Source organism: Ziziphus jujuba, chromosome 6 (genome assembly GCF_031755915.1).
Source record: "Ziziphus jujuba cultivar Dongzao chromosome 6, ASM3175591v1".
Taxonomy (NCBI): domain Eukaryota; kingdom Viridiplantae; phylum Streptophyta; class Magnoliopsida; order Rosales; family Rhamnaceae; genus Ziziphus; species Ziziphus jujuba.
Genome location: NC_083384.1, coordinates 18,104,675 through 18,121,872, shown reverse-complemented (window position 1 = coordinate 18,121,872; position 17,198 = coordinate 18,104,675). Strand labels below are relative to the sequence as shown.

General features: G+C 31.8%; 2 protein-coding genes across 3 annotated transcripts; both read right to left on the bottom strand.

The window, feature by feature from the left end:
• Nucleotides 1-1,196: 1,196 nt before the first annotated feature.
• Nucleotides 1,197-6,603, bottom strand: LOC107430380 (deSI-like protein At4g17486). Of its 2 annotated transcripts, none has more exons than XM_016041213.4 (4): nucleotides 6,043-6,603; nucleotides 2,525-2,812; nucleotides 2,096-2,182; nucleotides 1,197-1,662 (listed from the first exon to the last, which is right to left on the bottom strand). In XM_016041213.4, the coding sequence occupies exons 1-4, from the start codon at nucleotides 6,206-6,208 to the stop codon at nucleotides 1,520-1,522; spliced, it is 684 nt and encodes a 227-aa protein (XP_015896699.1). In that variant the 5' UTR covers nucleotides 6,209-6,603; the 3' UTR covers nucleotides 1,197-1,519. The 2 variants fall into 2 exon arrangements, with proteins under 2 accessions (XP_015896699.1, XP_015896700.1); XM_016041214.4 differs by having other exon boundaries at nucleotides 2,096-2,176; nucleotides 6,043-6,602.
• A 3,172-nt stretch (nucleotides 6,604-9,775) lies between these two features.
• LOC107430381 (nudix hydrolase 8) lies at nucleotides 9,776-15,310 on the bottom strand. Its single transcript, XM_016041216.4, has 9 exons — nucleotides 14,295-15,310; nucleotides 13,674-13,942; nucleotides 13,183-13,248; nucleotides 12,835-12,972; nucleotides 11,715-11,792; nucleotides 11,515-11,565; nucleotides 11,348-11,382; nucleotides 10,882-10,990; nucleotides 9,776-10,317 (listed from the first exon to the last, which is right to left on the bottom strand). Exons 1-9 carry the CDS (start codon nucleotides 14,428-14,430, stop codon nucleotides 10,111-10,113), a joined length of 1,089 nt encoding a protein of 362 aa, XP_015896702.3. The 5' UTR covers nucleotides 14,431-15,310; the 3' UTR covers nucleotides 9,776-10,110.
• Nucleotides 15,311-17,198: the final 1,888 nt, after the last annotated feature.

Genomic DNA, 17,198 nt, shown 5'->3' with positions numbered 1-17,198 from the left:
CCTTCCTCCATCCGAGATCAAAAAAATCTAAAGATAAAGCATTGCTTAGCCAATAAAAAGCACAACTTTATTAGTTTCTCTACAAGCAAAAGAGTACCTAAAACTATCATAAAGTGACGAGTGTTTAATATTCTTGATAAGAAAACAATTAAAACCTAAAAGAACACTAAAATCTTGAATACTTGAAACCGCCATTTTGTGAATTACTCACAATTTTACTTCCATTAAATCAAGATTGCATGCAAAAGATTAAAGCCTATTTAACAGCGAGCAGCTCCACAGTCAACGAGCTACAAAAAAGGAAAAATAAATAAAAATAAAAATAATAAAAAGATTTAGAATAAGTAGCCATCAAATTCCTTTTATCATTACGAATAACAATCCCCATTTTGTCGATTCATTTGTCTCGACAAAGCACCATTCACATTAATTTTTATAATCCCCAGAATTCTGACACCTCCAACCTAAATTTGCCAACTTTATTTTTGGAATCTCCTTAAATTGATTAGCTTCCTGAACTACAAATCTAAGTCGGTTATACCATAAGGAGCTTATCGGATTCTAAATGAATGAATGCGTTTCTTGTAAATCAGTCATACTATAAGGAAGAAGCTTATCAGATTCTATAGATCTATCATGAATGAATGCATTTCTTGGGTCCATACAGCCCAACTAAAATAAGCAAAATTTTCCTTTTGAAAGACCAGCAAAATAGCAAGAGCCCAAAAACACAAATCAGCAAGAGTACTATGATTATGACCTTTAATGTTTAGAATAAAGCTCCACTTTTTTCCAAACTTTCTTCGCATTGGAGCAGCTCCAAAGTGCATGAAAAATTGTATCATCACCATCCTGACATAGATCACAATATCCACTTTTCTTTATTTTCCTTCAAAACAAATTATTATCACACAGAAGTCTTTCACTTCAAGATCTTCACTAGAAAATTTTAATTTTGTTAGGAATTTTAAGACCCCAAAAAATCTACCACCAATTCTTACCCTCCTCTTCACTTGGACCACCCAAATTAGCACCACCACCCATCCAAAACACAATAACCGGATTTAACAAAATAATTTCTGGAATCATTATAGTGCCAAGCAATTCTTTTAGTAATTAAAAAAATAACAATAAGGCAAATATTCATTAAGCCCAACCAAAAAAAAAAAAAAAAAAAAAAAAAAACGCAATATATATTCTCTGAAGAAACCATAAACTTAATAAACTTGAAACTTCTTTATCACCATGCGGAATCAATCATGCATTTTATCAAAAAAAATTAAAAAAAAAAATCGCACATTTTCTGAACAAGGCAACAGACAAATCTTGGGTTGAGATTATAATTCAAACACCCAAACATATCACTTGAGACATGTTCCCCGGAACTTCTTTTTTTTCTTTTTTCTTTTTTTTAATAAATACTCTACGAAATGTTTCCCGAAACACTTGGATAACAATGAACAAACAAGAACACCCAAAAAAAAAAAAAAAAAAAGTGATTAAGAATTGCAGACAGATATTAAAGGAGTTCCCTTGCTAGCCTGACTGGTTTTTCCTTTAGGAATGCAACATCAGCATTTGGCGTGGTAAGCAGATGATGATCCGGATGCTCTTCACTTTCTGCTGATCCAGATGATGCAAGAGATTCTGATCCATCATCATCTGTATAAATTCAAGCAAAACAAGAAAATTTTCATTGACGAGATGGATCAACTACTAATTCAACATCATTACCCTATAATCCAAAGAAAAGTTGTATTAGTTGCAGATTGTTAATTATAAAACTAATGTTTTTAATTGTTAATTATAAAACTAATATTTTCATATCAGGACCTGCAGATTATCATATAGCCATGCTAAAAACAATTTAATTAACCTTCTTCTATTGCCCAAGAATTGCAGATTCGCAACTTGAAGAAAACCTGTATTCCACAGGTTACTGCGGGGTTTGGCTAAATAAACATGCCTAAGCATTATGACCTGTATTTTTATTTTTATTTGCTCTTCTTTCTCTTGGAAAGATAATAGGCATAGTGTTCTTAAGAAAATCAAGCTCAACAAAAAGGCAGAACCACGATTGCCAATTCAATCTCACCTGAATATGCTGGGTGATCAGGAAGATGTCTCACTGCAGATATCTGAATGCTTTCAGGCAGAAGACAATTACAGAAAGAACCTGAAACTTCAAAAAAATCCATAGTCAGGTAAATGAATATCTAATTTAAATTCAAATGATAGAAATAGGTCAGCCATGCAGTCTTCACCCTCAGTATCCATACTATGTTCAACTGCCATATGGAATGGACACTGTGTTCACCTAAATATGATCTAATATAGTGGTTGACATATACTTATACAACCAAGCAAATCTAGAGCTAGGTCAATAAAAAACCATGCAGTAATAGTGCAGTAGCAGACTAGAAAACAAGAGTTTGCCAATTATTTTATCACCAATGTTGAAGAGACCTTTTCAACTTCAAGGAAATTTCTCAGTTTATGTGGCAAGAAGAGAATATTCTCTTACCAACACGGGCAAGGCGATTCACCCATCCAGGAATAGGCTTTCCAGTAAGCTGAATACAAACTTCATCAGTAAAATGGTTACAATTTTTCGCAATCAAATGGTAAGTGTCCCCATGGTATTTTCCAGATAGGTGCTCCATAAATGATCGAAATTCTGCACGAGACAAATCAGTGCTTCCCAGCAACACAGATCGTCTAAAGATAAATCCAGGGCAACTTCTTGGTTCCACCTCAAACACCCCACTGGTAGGGTACTCGTGTGCTCCAAAGCCATACTCCATACCATGCGCTGCTTGTCAAAACCAATAGAACCATATTAGGTCTATTCACAAGTAATTTGATCAAAATGATTTCAGGGAGAAACTACCAACTACTCAATTAACTTAATACATATGTATACTAAGAAGGGGAGGGGGATCAGAAAATAAAAAGTAAAAAGTAGCTTGTCTAAAACCAAGAGCAAACAAAAATAAATGCGAGACCAGTGCACTGAAGCATAATTACTGCACTTGTACGTTAATGCACAACTAAATGGAGAGTAGACATGCTGCATACCTGGATAACTACTTTGTGAAATCTAAAACATAGGTTTTTTTGTCTGAGAACTAAAAGAAAGTTGACTGTCCAAGATTGATAACTCACAAATACCAAACCCAGAAAGTAATTTAGTCTAATACCTATTACACTACTTCATAAATAAGGGAAATTGATAACTCACAAATACCAAACCCAGAAAGTAATTTAGTCTAATACCGATTACACTACTTCATAAATAAGGGAAATTGTACTTTACCTTTGGGGTTGACAACTTCTGAGTAGTTAGAAAAAACTCTCAGTTAGTACATAATGCATCTATCATAATCTTTGATACACGCACTTAGACTATAGACCCATTAGTCATATTACCATTTAATGCATCTATTTACTCTGTATTAAGTGCATCTATTTGCTCATAATACTTAATGCATCTATTTACTTGAAATATGTAACTACTCTTCTCTCTCTAATTAAGCATATTCTCTTCAGCTAGGCCAAGAGTCCTAAAACCCACAAACATCTAAGTTTATAAAGTTAATGAAAGTAATGCGAGTTTCCAGTGTTTTTTATTTTCTTCTCGAGCAAAACTCAGGTATTGAAGTTATATTATTTTCCACATCCCGACCCATAGCAACACCAAGATTGCTTAAAATCAAACCAAGCTTGTAACAATGAATGCCTCATCTAACAACTTTTTTACTGCAACATAGGGAAGTTGGGTTTTTCAAATGATCAATCTACCATTATCTCCCATATTATTTTCCATATCCCGAACCATAGCATCATCAACATTGCTTAAACATCAAACTGAGCTTGTAACAATGAACGCCCCATCTAACAACTTTTTACTCTAACAGAGGGAAGTTGGGTTTTTCAAATGATCAATCTAGTATTAAGTATCAATGTACAACCAAATTAGGCAGATCCAAGTCTCAACAATGCCTTATCAGTCTCCCCCAAATTCAGTATAAATGTGAAAATGCAGTTCAAAACTCACATGATTAGGATGCGGTCATGCACTAATGTGTGGCAAGGAGACAAGACCTTTGATCCAGCAACCTCAATACCATATGCATTCCTTTGTAAAGGATGCTGTCATTATATGAAAGTTTCTCCATAGACAAAGATTAAATTACCAACTGACCAGTCAACCCCAAGGTTAGCATCAACCCATCTTTACGCACAAGTTAAAACAGAATTTGGTAATACCATTGATTCAGCACATCATCTTGCTAAAACATCTAAACTTATTGAAACACAAAAGTACCATTTTGAATATCACCATTATCATAAAAATGGGAACTCAAATACTCAACAAATAAACCTCAAAATAATGCTCTAATCCTTTTATTTATACCCACTCAGTAACCCATGTAACTCAAATACTTAACAAATAAACCTCAAAATAATGTTCTAATCCTTTTCTTCATATCCACTCAGTAACCCATGTAAACATATGGCATATTTTAAAGAACTTTCAACATTACGCCATTTTTTGTACAAAACTAATCCCAACTAGCAATTTGGGCTTTTCTTAGCCACCAATAGGGTATCCTAATTATAAAAGAATTTGTTTAATCTATTCTCAAATTTTGAAAGTAAAAGTTCTTTTGATTCTCCCTCAAGTCTCCCAGTTTAAAAAAACCAGTAAACATGCAAAAAATGTAAAGAGAATATCAGGTTACTATAGAGTTCTACAAGATATATAATAACATTGCAAACATTGCCACTGGTACAAAGTTTCTTCTGTTAACAACACAAGTTTAAGAATGAACCGATAAGAATTATGAAAGTAGGTATCAAGCTAGCTTCCTAGTTAAAATATAAATTTCAACACAATTATACTTCCAAACTGCTTCTTAATCTCATCTTTCAGTAGCAGTATACCAATTTCCTGGAAACAGGGAAACGGGAGGTCAATGTAGCTTTATAGTATTAACCTAGACATGGTCAAGCAATACCAAATCAAAGATTTCCAATAAGATGATTTTCCTCTTTGACTTGTAGGGTATTTTCACTCCTACAATATTTTATATAATTAAACTATACATCATAAAGTTTCAAATAAAGAGTTCACAGGTTACAATGCCACATTATTTTTTTATTCACAACATCCGTACACATGCATTCTCGATATTGTCTCTGCAAAGAACCCTTTGTATAATGGGATGTTCCAATAAGACAACATTTCAAATGCCTCCTACTAACTTATTGCAGAAGTCTCACCCTGAAGTGCAATTTTATCAAAATATAATCTCAAACCAACCTGGTCTTTTTGAATTCTCTATAAAGCAACATTAAAATCTAAAATATACCGTCACCTTTTCTAGCAGTTGTTGTAGTAGATCTCAACAAACAATCTCTAGTCACAAATCTAGTATACAACAGTGTTCCAAATTTCAAATAGACCTTTCAAACTAAGCAAAAATAGTTACAAGTACAACCTAAAAGGAGAAATACACATCCATGCATCTATATATCAGGGAGAAATATTGCATCTTCAGCATGATAAGACAAATAACTTAACAAAAGCGCAACAAAGCCTGCAGAAAAAATAATTCAAAACTAATTTTTGTTTCGAGATAATTCACTCTACGAATAATTGTTATCATCAAGGCAATTATCTAAAATAAAACAACTTCTGAACTTATTAGAGGAACATGATATACAATTAGAATATATGCCACATGCCTCCAATGATGCCCAACAAAACCAGTGCAATGTCAATATTAAACTAGACTTCAAAACTCCCAAAATTGGTCAATTTTTGTAGAAATTTAAACCTGTAAGAGGGTCCAAATTCTTCCTAGTTTCCATTTAATCTAAAGCAAGCTTTTTCTTTTTCCCCCTTAAAGTAATTCCTCAAGATTCCTTCATAACCATCGAATTTATTCACATTCAAATAGCAGCAAAACCAAAAATGGATAGCAGCCCATTTCGCATTTCTTCAAAAAATCAAAAGAAAAAGTGAAATTCGCATACCTTCGATGCCTGAATGGTAGATCCCGAGGCCGAACAAGTACATGTAGTTATTTACAGGCGTGAGATCGTAGACATTGAGGTACACAAGGGTGCGATTTGCTTTACCATTACTCATTTCCTTCTCCGAGTTCGAGCTCGAGCTAGAGCTCGACGGAAACAATCGCATTGTTATTGAATCGCCAGCCCTCAATTGCTCAAAATTGGGTTCGAAGAATCACAAGCTCATGATTCTTTGCACCACAAAAAAATTAAAAAATAATAATAATAATAATAATAATGATGATAATAATCCAAGAAAAAGACTATAAAAGCAAAAAGGATAAGAAAATACAAAGTTGCCCAAGCGCAAGAAAAAAGCCACAAAACCCTAACTCAAATTCTGTTTGGTGGCCGAGAAAACATAGGAATCGAGAAAAAAGTTAATCGGGGAAATTCTGGAGCGCAATGGGTTTCGATCAGCGACCTGAAATTTGTAGCTATTTTGTTCGTTTAAATTTCCGTGAGGGGCAATCATTGCCTTGTCAGTTCCTTTTTTTTTTTTTTTGTCTGAATTTGATTTGAATTAAGTAATTAATGAAGTTTAAAATCTCTAAAAAGACAATAAATGGAACAATGAAAAATTGCCCTTGGTCTCAGCCATATATCACTAAAATAGGCCATAATAGTCTGTTTCTATTTTTATTTATAAAAATAAAATAAAATAAAATGGTCTTTACCATTTCAATATAAAAGATTAATAAATTATTTCTTTTATTGGAATCATAGGTCAACTTGCCTGGAAAATTTTTTACGTTGATTTTTAAATTTGCATCAAAGATCAAATAGTCATTTTCTTTCCTCAAATTTAGAATTTGAAATCCGATTGACCTTTTTCTCAAAGGTGTAATTTTATTTTATAGACTTAAAATGTTGACGCTTTAAACCTTCTTTTCAATATATATATATTGTTTCAAAAAATCTAATTACACAGGTAATTTTCATCTATTCCCTATTCTTTATCCTTGTTTTTTCCACAACTATTCAAGTAGTTAAAAATCTCAACATAATGATGATATTGACAATATATTATAATAATATCATAAATGCTTTATTTTCAAACGTTCAAACTTCTTTGTGTTGTATGCAATAAAAAAAAATTGGAAAAAAAAAAAAAAAAAAAAAAAAAGACCAAGTAACTTTTTTTCCATATGCAAAGAAATGCTCTCATAATTGGCCCTCTCGTCCCATACATAAACAATACAATTTATTGTTTTAACATGACAAGACCAAAGAAAATCAGTGGCAAAATGGAAGTTTCAGAACTAAATAAGTCTCATTCTACAATTACAATGGTGCTGTTAAATTTGCAGCAAGCTTCAAATGTCTGACATTCCGGAATTTTGCGGGTTGGCTGCGGAAAATCAGGCGATTAGACAGAAAAAGACATATTTCATTTAAATATTTCAAACTTATTTTAATGGGTGATTGGTCTGTTTTCAACTCAACAATTTTAATTATTTTTTTGACATTTTAATTTTTGAAAATATATTTTTAAAATATTAAAAATATTATCAATTTAAAAATTATTTATACAAGTAAAATTTAAATTTAAAAATAAAAAAAAATATTTAACAACTAAACTATGTTTTAAGCATGTTTAATTTAGAGGGGAAATACGTCAATTACCCTCTCTTAATTATACCGGTAATGTTTATTCTACTAGTAAAAGGTTGAAATAAAATTTTCTTTTTGGGTGACTATATTGTGAAAATTGAAGGAGTACATTAGCATTTGTATTTTATATTTGCTTTACAGTTTAAAACTTGTAACTCATTATATTATATTTTAAACAAATCTTTGAATTTTACCCAAAAAAATCTTAAATTATTTAAATCATCTTAAACTATTTATCTACTTACATTTAATATATCATATCTAATGTAAAAATATGGATAATAATACCTTTAAATTTTCATATTACGTTTAAAAAATTATATGTTTTGTTTAAAAATTAATATTATAATTGAAATAAATATATAACGATATTTAAAGAGTTTTGAATTCATTAATTTGATATTAATTATTTTAGTTTTTGTATTTTATTATTATCTCATGTTTTTTTACTCAAAATGTTGGGACAATATGCAGCATAATTTTTTGTAAAATTTATTTAATTTTCAATTATATTATAATATTATTTGTATATAATTATAGTTAATCATATCGTATTGTTTATCCATTTAGAGTGTTTAGGTAGCATAACAAAATGTATGTAAAAACAAGGCTTAATTAGTGTACTTTAAAAAAAAAAAAAAAAAAAAAAAAAAGAGGATTAATTAGTATTCAATATTTTATGCCAAAAAAAATATTTGTAAGTTGTTGTAAAACTCAGCAAAGCTAAACCGTGTTGATTTGGAGGCTCTATTTTTGGATAGTTTTGCAGGAATTACTCCTTGGATTTCAGCAGGTCCAGCTGTTCCAACTTGTTGACAGATTTGAGGGTGAGAATATTCTATTTGGGTTCCAAGTATCCCCCAAAACATTATAGGTTTAGATGAAAATTTCGCAGACTTCAACTGGGTGTACCATAAGAAGCTCATTGAAAGAAATGTGCAGGCCTGTTCCCTAGTCTCTAAGGAGCTAAGACCCTGGGATATTAGAAAATGAAGGACCTGATAGTTATGAACCATTTACATAATAATAGAATATTACTGTTTTTTGACAGTAGTGACCATCGCTTTCAGCCAAAAAATAAAAAATAGTGATTATCACTATGGAATTAGCATATGATGCGTATTAATTGATTTTATTTAAAGTTTTTCAAATTTTCAAAAATACTGTTAGGGCGAACGAGAAATGTTTACTATAGGATAGATTTGATGGTTCTATAATATTATTATAAAAATAAATAAATTTATAGTGCTCCATCAATTAAGTTAGCATGTTAGGTATTGGTTTCACTGGTCATGATAGCATTATTCTATATGATAATAATATGTGACCTACTGTCAGTGAATATTGCACTATCTGAATTTTGAAAATGTCTTCTATTGCCTATTGGCATCATCAACATCTCAAACCATGCCATTGCCCATATTTTGCCTATTGGACTTGGAAATGTTGGTTAACTACTTGACTCTTTTTGTTGGTAAAGAATTAACTACTTGACTTGGTTGAAAAAATGAAGAGGCCATACCACCCAAAGATGTTCTGCTTTGACCAATTGGTGGGCAATTATTTCCTTACCTGCATGATATATATGCTTCTTTACATTTTGCTTCTTAAAAATGTAGATTTTCCTTAAGCTCTTTTTTATTTTATTTTTCAACTTCTTTTTTTCACTTTTAATTTTTTATTTTTTTTCCATTTTTACCACAATGAATATTCTTCCAGTAAATATAAGACAGTGCATTCAACATTATACATACTTTTTTGTCTAGATTAGACTAGACTACTTTAAATTTGATCCCATAAAAAATTTAAATAATCCTGTATAGTCTAGCATTTCAAACAAGCCAATTTCTATTTTCTCCATTTCATTAAAATTACACATAGAAAATATCTTAAAAAATAAAACATAAGTTACTTCAGTTCCTATTTGCATGATACAATCTATTTTCATTGTTATCTGGTGCGACATACATTTGGTCACACATTTTCATTTTTCATGTCATGAAATATGCTAAGTACAAGTTCAGCCTCAAAGAAATGAATTAGAAACTGTGTATGTGCCCAAAATTTATTATTTTAAAGATACATAGAAAAATTTAATAAACTTGTAATTACTGTTCAAAGAGGTTCAGTAAAAACATCTTTAGCAACACTGAAAATGTAATGGTCATGGTAGGAAACAACATTGCATAATCATACCAGGCAAATATACAACAGCGCGCAAGGATGACATAAACGCACATAACAGCTTTTACAGGAGGCATATTTACAGCACAAAGATCATTGTAAATTACATGTTAATTATTTGTTAAAGATAGTATGGCCGGGGTTTTAAGGCTGCATAGCATCATTTGGTCTTTACAAAGGAGCAAGAAATGCATTTCATGGAAGATATGTGCATGGTCATAGCTGTGCGCTTCAGTCACCTATACAGTTGAAATTAGGATCTTCTGTAACATTGTAGTACAAGGATGATGGCTTACCATCAAATTTCGAGACCAGATGATGAGCAGATAACCCACAATAACGCTTCCCTAGCCGAGCAATGCAAATGTCAATTATTTTCTTGAACATGCAGTCTTCTTGTATAAGAGGTTGCTTCACAAACTCAACTAGAGGCATCCACTGCATATGTGTATAACAACATTCTGAAGTCAGAACAAAATCATGGCAGCCAAATCCTCGAACAAATCTGTAAATCCGTTGGAAAAATATTTTTTTCTTGTCTATTTGCGTTGAAAGGAAATTGTATGAATAAAGAGAGCTAGCTGGCATATGTATCCAACCTATGGACGAAGAAAGGAGCAACAAGCTCATATCTAGTTCACTACTTCTGGTTAATTTTTACAGCCTGACTATATTCCATGACTTTATCAAATAAACCTCTAGTTTGCGGTTCTTAATTGCTTACCAAAAGAAACAATGGTGCTTCGTCAGCAAATCAAGAAGATTAAGGAACAAAAGGAAACTCTAGAAACTTGGATAAAATTCAAAAAATCAACTTCGAAACCCAACTCACTCTACTTTCCCTTCTTAATCTTCTGAGAGTGCAAACAATCTTCTTTTATAGATGGCTCAAAGAAGTAATTGGTATATGGTGATCAGCAAGAATTGTAAAGGGTATGCAAGGAGAGAAGAAAAACAAATTGGAAAGGCACCCTGGTGGTGTTTTCAAGATTGGAGATTTACCTTGGCTGCGTGAATTTCAAAATCATCAACAATGATCTGAGATGATAGGGGTCTTAGCATGCAGATGAAGAACAAATCAGACTTTTGGAAAGCCACATTGTGAGCATGCCTGGAATTGAAGTTAGAGAAAACATTAGATTATTGTATTTTATAGGAGAATGGTTGCCAAATCTATTATAATAACTTGTAGGAAAAGAAAAGAAAAGAAAAGGAAAAGGAAAAAAAAAAAAAAAAACAAAAAAAAAAGTATAATAATATGTCCTATTGCAATTCTTATCAGTAACTTATTAGAAGCATTGTACTCCAAGACTATATTGCATACCAGTTAATAAAGTGGTAGAACACATCTTATAACCATAGAGGTAATCATTTTCTAGACATTAAATAATAGTTACTTTTGCTTTAAATGGTTCGTAATGGAATCTGGGGAAAAAAAAAAAAAATAACCATAGCTTATTATCATTACCTGAATGCTATTACTTCGACAAACTCTGTATCAATCTGCAGTAAAAACGAAATGCTGCTAATTAAATTACTGAAGAACTGGAAAGAAATATCATACGGTATGACACATCTTGAAAGACTTGTAACTATTGTTGATCCTCGATGGACCAGAATCAACAAATTTCTTACTCCAGTTTCCTCCTTGACTTCTCTCACTGCTCCTGTGAAAATTTCCTCTGCCTGTTGTCAAAACAATAATTGACCAAGAATTACATGAAAAAGGAAAACCAAAAAAAGAAAAAATAAAGCCAATATTTCAATGATTTTGATGCTAAAATTAGAGGCTTCTGAGAAAAACTCTAGTCAGAGCCAAAACTCTAAGATACTACCTCAAGAATAAATCCAGTTGGAATTTTCCAAAGACCAGCTGATGGAGGAGCACAATGTTTCTCTTGAACCACAAGTACCTGTTCTACCCATAAGATATATGGTTTTAGTATTAAATTTGAACAAAGGGCAGACAAGTGCATGCACAAGTTAAAATATAGGAGATAGAGTAGTATATTAGCTATGCACTAAGAGCACTGCATGGTTTATTTTCTTTTTTAATTCCAAGTAGCTATTGCCAATGAGATTGCTTTCAGATTCTTTTTAATTGACAGAAATAGAACATCAAGAAGTTCTGAATGACTTATGAAGTCATAGAAATGAGATTGGTTAAAAGATACTGATGTATCCGTATTATTGGACCTGAATGCTCACTGAACTACATGTTCAGCCCTAATATCCATAAAACAGATCCTGCAAAAAATTTGAAGGGAAATACTGGAAGATGAGTTGGCCAATTAAACTTGTGACAGAAATGTTTAACAAATCTGTTTTCCTAGTGAAATCAGAAGACTTATCAAGTTGTCATTTCAGATAAAATAAATAAATAAATAAATAAGAGTAAAATTGGACTAGAGAATTATATATTAGGAAACAAATGAAGACTTTCTGACAGGTAAAAGATGATTGCCAAAACTTTAACTATTCGTTATTATGCCAGTTGCAGTTCTCTTTCAAAGTAACTAAAAAAAATCTAATATCATTTTAATCTGCCAAGTTGCCTAGTTATCTGAACTGAGAAAAGTTTAGTGTATGGTTTAGTTATTATGTTTGATTCTGTAATAAGACAGCAGGACTTTTATGCCAAAGAAGATCAAAGATAAAATTTCAGTCTGGTTCAGGAACTGCAGTTATGTCTAGGATTATAGGAAACACTATAAGAAAATAAAAATAAAATAAAATATGATTTAAAGAGTTCTTACTTGATAATTTGCTGTTAATATTCTTCAAGATTTAAGTAACAATAGATCATTGTCTTAGGAAACAAATATAATTGGATTACCAGAAATAAACATTATAAAACATCCAAAGCAGATGAATTGCCTTTCATTTGTTTATATCAGTGAAATGGAGAGCTTGGGTTAGTTTTTCTATCCACAATATTTCCAGAAGCAAGCATACCTCATATTTGTCATTGATGACGAATCCTCCAACACCTACTTGGTGTGAAGCATTGGCAGGTAGCATACAAGGACCTTCAGGAATCCAATATGTTAACATCACATATCCTCGTTCTGCGTGGTGGTATTCAAAGCCTTCCTGAAATCAATTGACTCAAACTCAGAGATAATATGGCTCTTCAATAAATGAAGAGATAAGTTGAAAGAAAGCATTCAGGATTCTGATGCGTGAACATACTTTTGTGCAAGTTAATTTGTGAAACTTTTACCAATCTAGTTAAAGTTTCAACAATGAATCACAATGCACTTTCACTTCAAGAAAACAAGGTCTAAATGTTGTCAGAGTTACCTTCACAGCAGCTGGGACAAGGTCAGATCTTTCTACTGGCAACTTTAGCCAAATTCCTTTCTTCCCCTGCAGTCGTATCACTTCAGATTGTGAATTTCCTGAAACTATACAGTGGGAAGAAGAACCAAAACTAGAGTTGAAATTGTAGAGTCCCATCATGATTCTCATTAAAAATCGATGTTCATCTATCCTCAGAAATCCATAAACATGTCATTTGCATGAGCTGTTGGTGAGGTTAAACTAAAAATCCACCTTCAGGACTATACGCAAAATGGAAGCTGTTACTTTTTTACGATCAAAAAATGAAACTTCATGTGATTAAAGATTGTACCAATCAGCTTCCTAGCTAAAAGTTTAGCTCAACTATTAGGGAAGACTCTACAGCTCATTAAGAATCTGTTTATTGCCTCAATACAGCTATATAAGTTCCATTTTCATTATCTCATATCTTTTATCAACTACTTTGTTGTTTATCCATGTGCAATGGTTACCTTCTTTTTCCAATGAGAGAGAGAGTAATGAAGAATATGACCAAAAGCACTTGGGTTTGCTGGTAACTTTTCAGGATCAACAACAACTCCCCCATACTGATCATCAACCGCATCAAGTACTCTCGTCTCCCTCGATAACAGATTTGAACTTGCCCCAGTTGTGCCATTAATCCGATATACACAAGTTTCTGCTGCAACTATATCCCCTCCATCAATGGCTTCTTTTGACAGATAGATATTATTAGAATAAGAAACTTTGGGAGCTGACCCTGAAAACATCATTGAAGAAAGATGAGTTTTCATTTCTCCATAACTCACATGAGCTCATTTCTAGTTCAAGCGTCGAGATAAAAGCTCAAGCTTTTTTTAAAACACGGAAATGAAAGTGGATTTTAGAATATTGCTAATTTTATCAAAATATGGAAACCAAACTCATAAATGACCAACTTAGGAACAGGACAGCTAAAGTTGAAACTATCAAATACTTCAACAGAAGAAAAATTTTGAGGTTGAAATGCATCATAAACTCTGTTTGACAGCCATGATCCAAAATGAAGGAAAAAGAAACAAATCTAGGAAATATTTACATCTCAAATCAATAGTATATTGTAAAACATTTACCTTTGCAAGAACAGAACTGCGGAGAGAGTTTCACACCAAAATGTCTGAAACTCGAAAATGAGCTCGAGTACATTCTTCCCATATGGACTATCTCAGAAGGAGACACGGATTTAGGATTAAAAAATTTCATCTCCATAGACAAAACTATCCAAATCTTTAACTACCTCAGACTGACCACGACTCTACCATCCAAGGAGATCAAACTCTAATATATATATATATATATAAAACACTCTTCCAACTAGGAATATATTAATACATACGGATTATCCCCAAATCCAGATTCCCATAATACTTATCGCACCAAGAACAAAGAAAAACCATAGGATTCACCGTCTCTCGGAGTCAACTAAAGCGTCCATGACAAAGCAAAACACTTGAAAATGCAATAAGGGGAAGACAAACACAAAAAAGCATGAAAGACTAGACTTATTCAAGCAAAAACCCAAATAGATAACAAGCAAAATATCCAGATTATAGGTGGAATATTATCAGAAAAACCAAGATTTAGTAGTAGTGTGGCTTTTTGGTGCTTAATTTTGTGGTGAGGAATAGACGGGCAGTGATAATGACAAACGAGGAAGAAAAATCAAATACAAAAATCTCCAATTCATTAACAGCTAATCAAGAAAACAAGAGCACTAACAAAAAAATTATATGGAGATGAGAAGATTTTTCATTTTTGTTCTAGCTAAAAGGTCCAAAAAACAAAAAAACAAAAAACCATGGTATATATGCAGAAGATACTTGGAAATGGCAATGGGAGAAGAAAAACAGAAACAATGAACAAATTTTAGCACCAACCCATAAGGTGGCAAACTAATAAGAGCATGATTTAGACAGTATCGTTTTGCAAAATCAAGATTTTACGTCGGTTTTGAAATATGGATTATACATATATATATATATATAATATAATATAATATAATATAATATATACGGTGTAAAATGGTTTATTGGGTGGTCAGAAAATGATGACAGAGGAAGAGGGGAACCAATGAAAAGAAATTTTCTAAATTCATCCACAGCTAAAATGAAGAAAACGAGGGTATAAATTAAAAATATATAATATTATAAAATTACAAACAGACAAAGTTTGAAGTGGCAGTTGGTGATGAAAAAGGTCCCACGCGCCATTAAAGTTTGGAGTTTTGTGAAAATAAGTGCAGTTTGCTCCGTTGGGCACTGATCAAGCTGGTACAGTTGGAATACACATTATCAATTAACATAATTAGTGATTTTTTTTAAAAAAAAAAAAATATATATATATATATATATGTATACAGTCCGTCTATGATACGGACGGTACTCATACGGATCACAGTATTGGTAATGGTTTTTCATAGTATTGGTGATAATTTTCTAAGAAATCGTCGTTAATACTATAAAGAACCGTCACTAATACTGCAGTCCTCACCATAGAATTTTCGTATATATATATATATATATATCCTTAAATAATTTAAAAACTTTAACAAAAGAAAAATGTATTAAATCAGATAAATCCACAGTTCTGTCTAGTCACCCTCCAGTTGAAAAAATAATCATTCCCCATTTGAATAATCAAGTCATAGCCTCACCATTTAAAACTTCCACGAATGAAAACAAAGATTTAATTAATGAAACTAGAAAAGTCATTGAACAAAATAATTACACAAATCAAAGTTTTATTACAATAGGTAAACAACTAGATAAAATAGAAACCAAAATTGATAATTCCTCTAAAGAAGAAATTAAACCCCAACTATTTATAAAATTTCCAGATATTACAAAAGTTCCAACCCTTCCTAATAAAACTAATCAACTTAGTCAACTCTTAAAAGAATTACAATTAAAAACTTCCAGTTTCAAAAATAAAGCCTCCTGTTCCAATCTTGCTACTATTAAAAATCAACATACATCTGATACAGAATCAAATCAATCTTCATTAGATAATCATATTAATAGACTTAAAAATCAAAAACCACGATTTAATACCTTTAAACAATGGAATAATAAACCCTTACCTCCTGAATTTCAAGAATCAAATTCTAAAAATCAATTTTCTGTTAGTTCTGATAAATTATATGAATGGAATATAGATGGATTAAAAGAACAAGAAATGCCGGCTCTCAATCCAAAACTATTCCTGGATCCTCATCAAGATGGGCAGATTATCAAGACAGTCAAGATCCCTATGATCTAGGGTCCGACTAAAATCAACAAAATGGAAGGTTGAATCATAATCAACATCAGGAATCTCTGACAGTGCAGAGTTGCTTTCAGAATTCCACTTACAAAAAGCAGATCACGAGAAATACTATTCAATCACTGTTCATGAACAGTAAAAAGCACCGAAAAGCATAATACTATTCAAGATACTGTTAACTATTCAAGCTACTATTCACCGACACAATCATTTCAATCAACAGGAATCCCACTTATTGAATCAAGCCCTCCTTTGCCTATATAAAAGAGCCTCACCACCACATATTGGAGGAGTTGAATTGAGTAGAGAATTAGAGAGTTTTCTTGGCAAAGTTTCTCCTCTTCTTCTTCCATAATCAATTGTAATCAAAATATTTGAGAATTAGTCTGAGTGTTTTGTAATCAATTGAGATACCAAATTGTGGTACTTTTCTGTAATCAAGTAAGCATTTGCATTTCATTATTTTCAATTATTTATTTTATAATAATTTATTTTATATTATATTGTTTGGCTGGTTCTAACGCCTTCAATATATCCTATATAATTTTATATTTATATTTAATTGTTCTTGGCTGGCTTTGCCGCCTAATCTATTTACTTTCATTTCCTTCCGCTTATTCATTTAATCTACTCTGTTCTTACTCTACATTCTTTCTACCTTCTGTTGGTATATACATACATTATATATATGTATGGGGAGTGTCTAATATGAGGAC

Bases quoted from the DNA above. Each gene is read 5' to 3' on its own strand.
- LOC107430380 (XM_016041213.4), bottom strand. From the start codon at position 6,208: ATGCGATTGTTTCCGTCGAGCTCTAGCTCGAGCTCGAACTCGGAGAAG. The intron at 2,813-6,042 runs GTATGCGAATTT...TTTGACAAGCAG, and splicing joins CTACCATTCAGGCATCGAAG to CGCATGGTATGGAGTATGGC. The intron at 1,663-2,095 runs GTGAGATTGAAT...GAATTTATACAG, and splicing joins TGATCACCCAGCATATTCAG to ATGATGATGGATCAGAATCT.
- LOC107430381 (XM_016041216.4), bottom strand. From the start codon at position 14,430: ATGGAGATGAAATTTTTTAATCCTAAATCCGTGTCTCCTTCTGAGATA. The intron at 13,943-14,294 runs GTAAATGTTTTA...TGATGTTTTCAG, and splicing joins GCAGTTCTGTTCTTGCAAAG to GGTCAGCTCCCAAAGTTTCT. The intron at 13,249-13,673 runs GTAACCATTGCA...ATACGACTGCAG, and splicing joins TCTCTCATTGGAAAAAGAAG to GGGAAGAAAGGAATTTGGCT.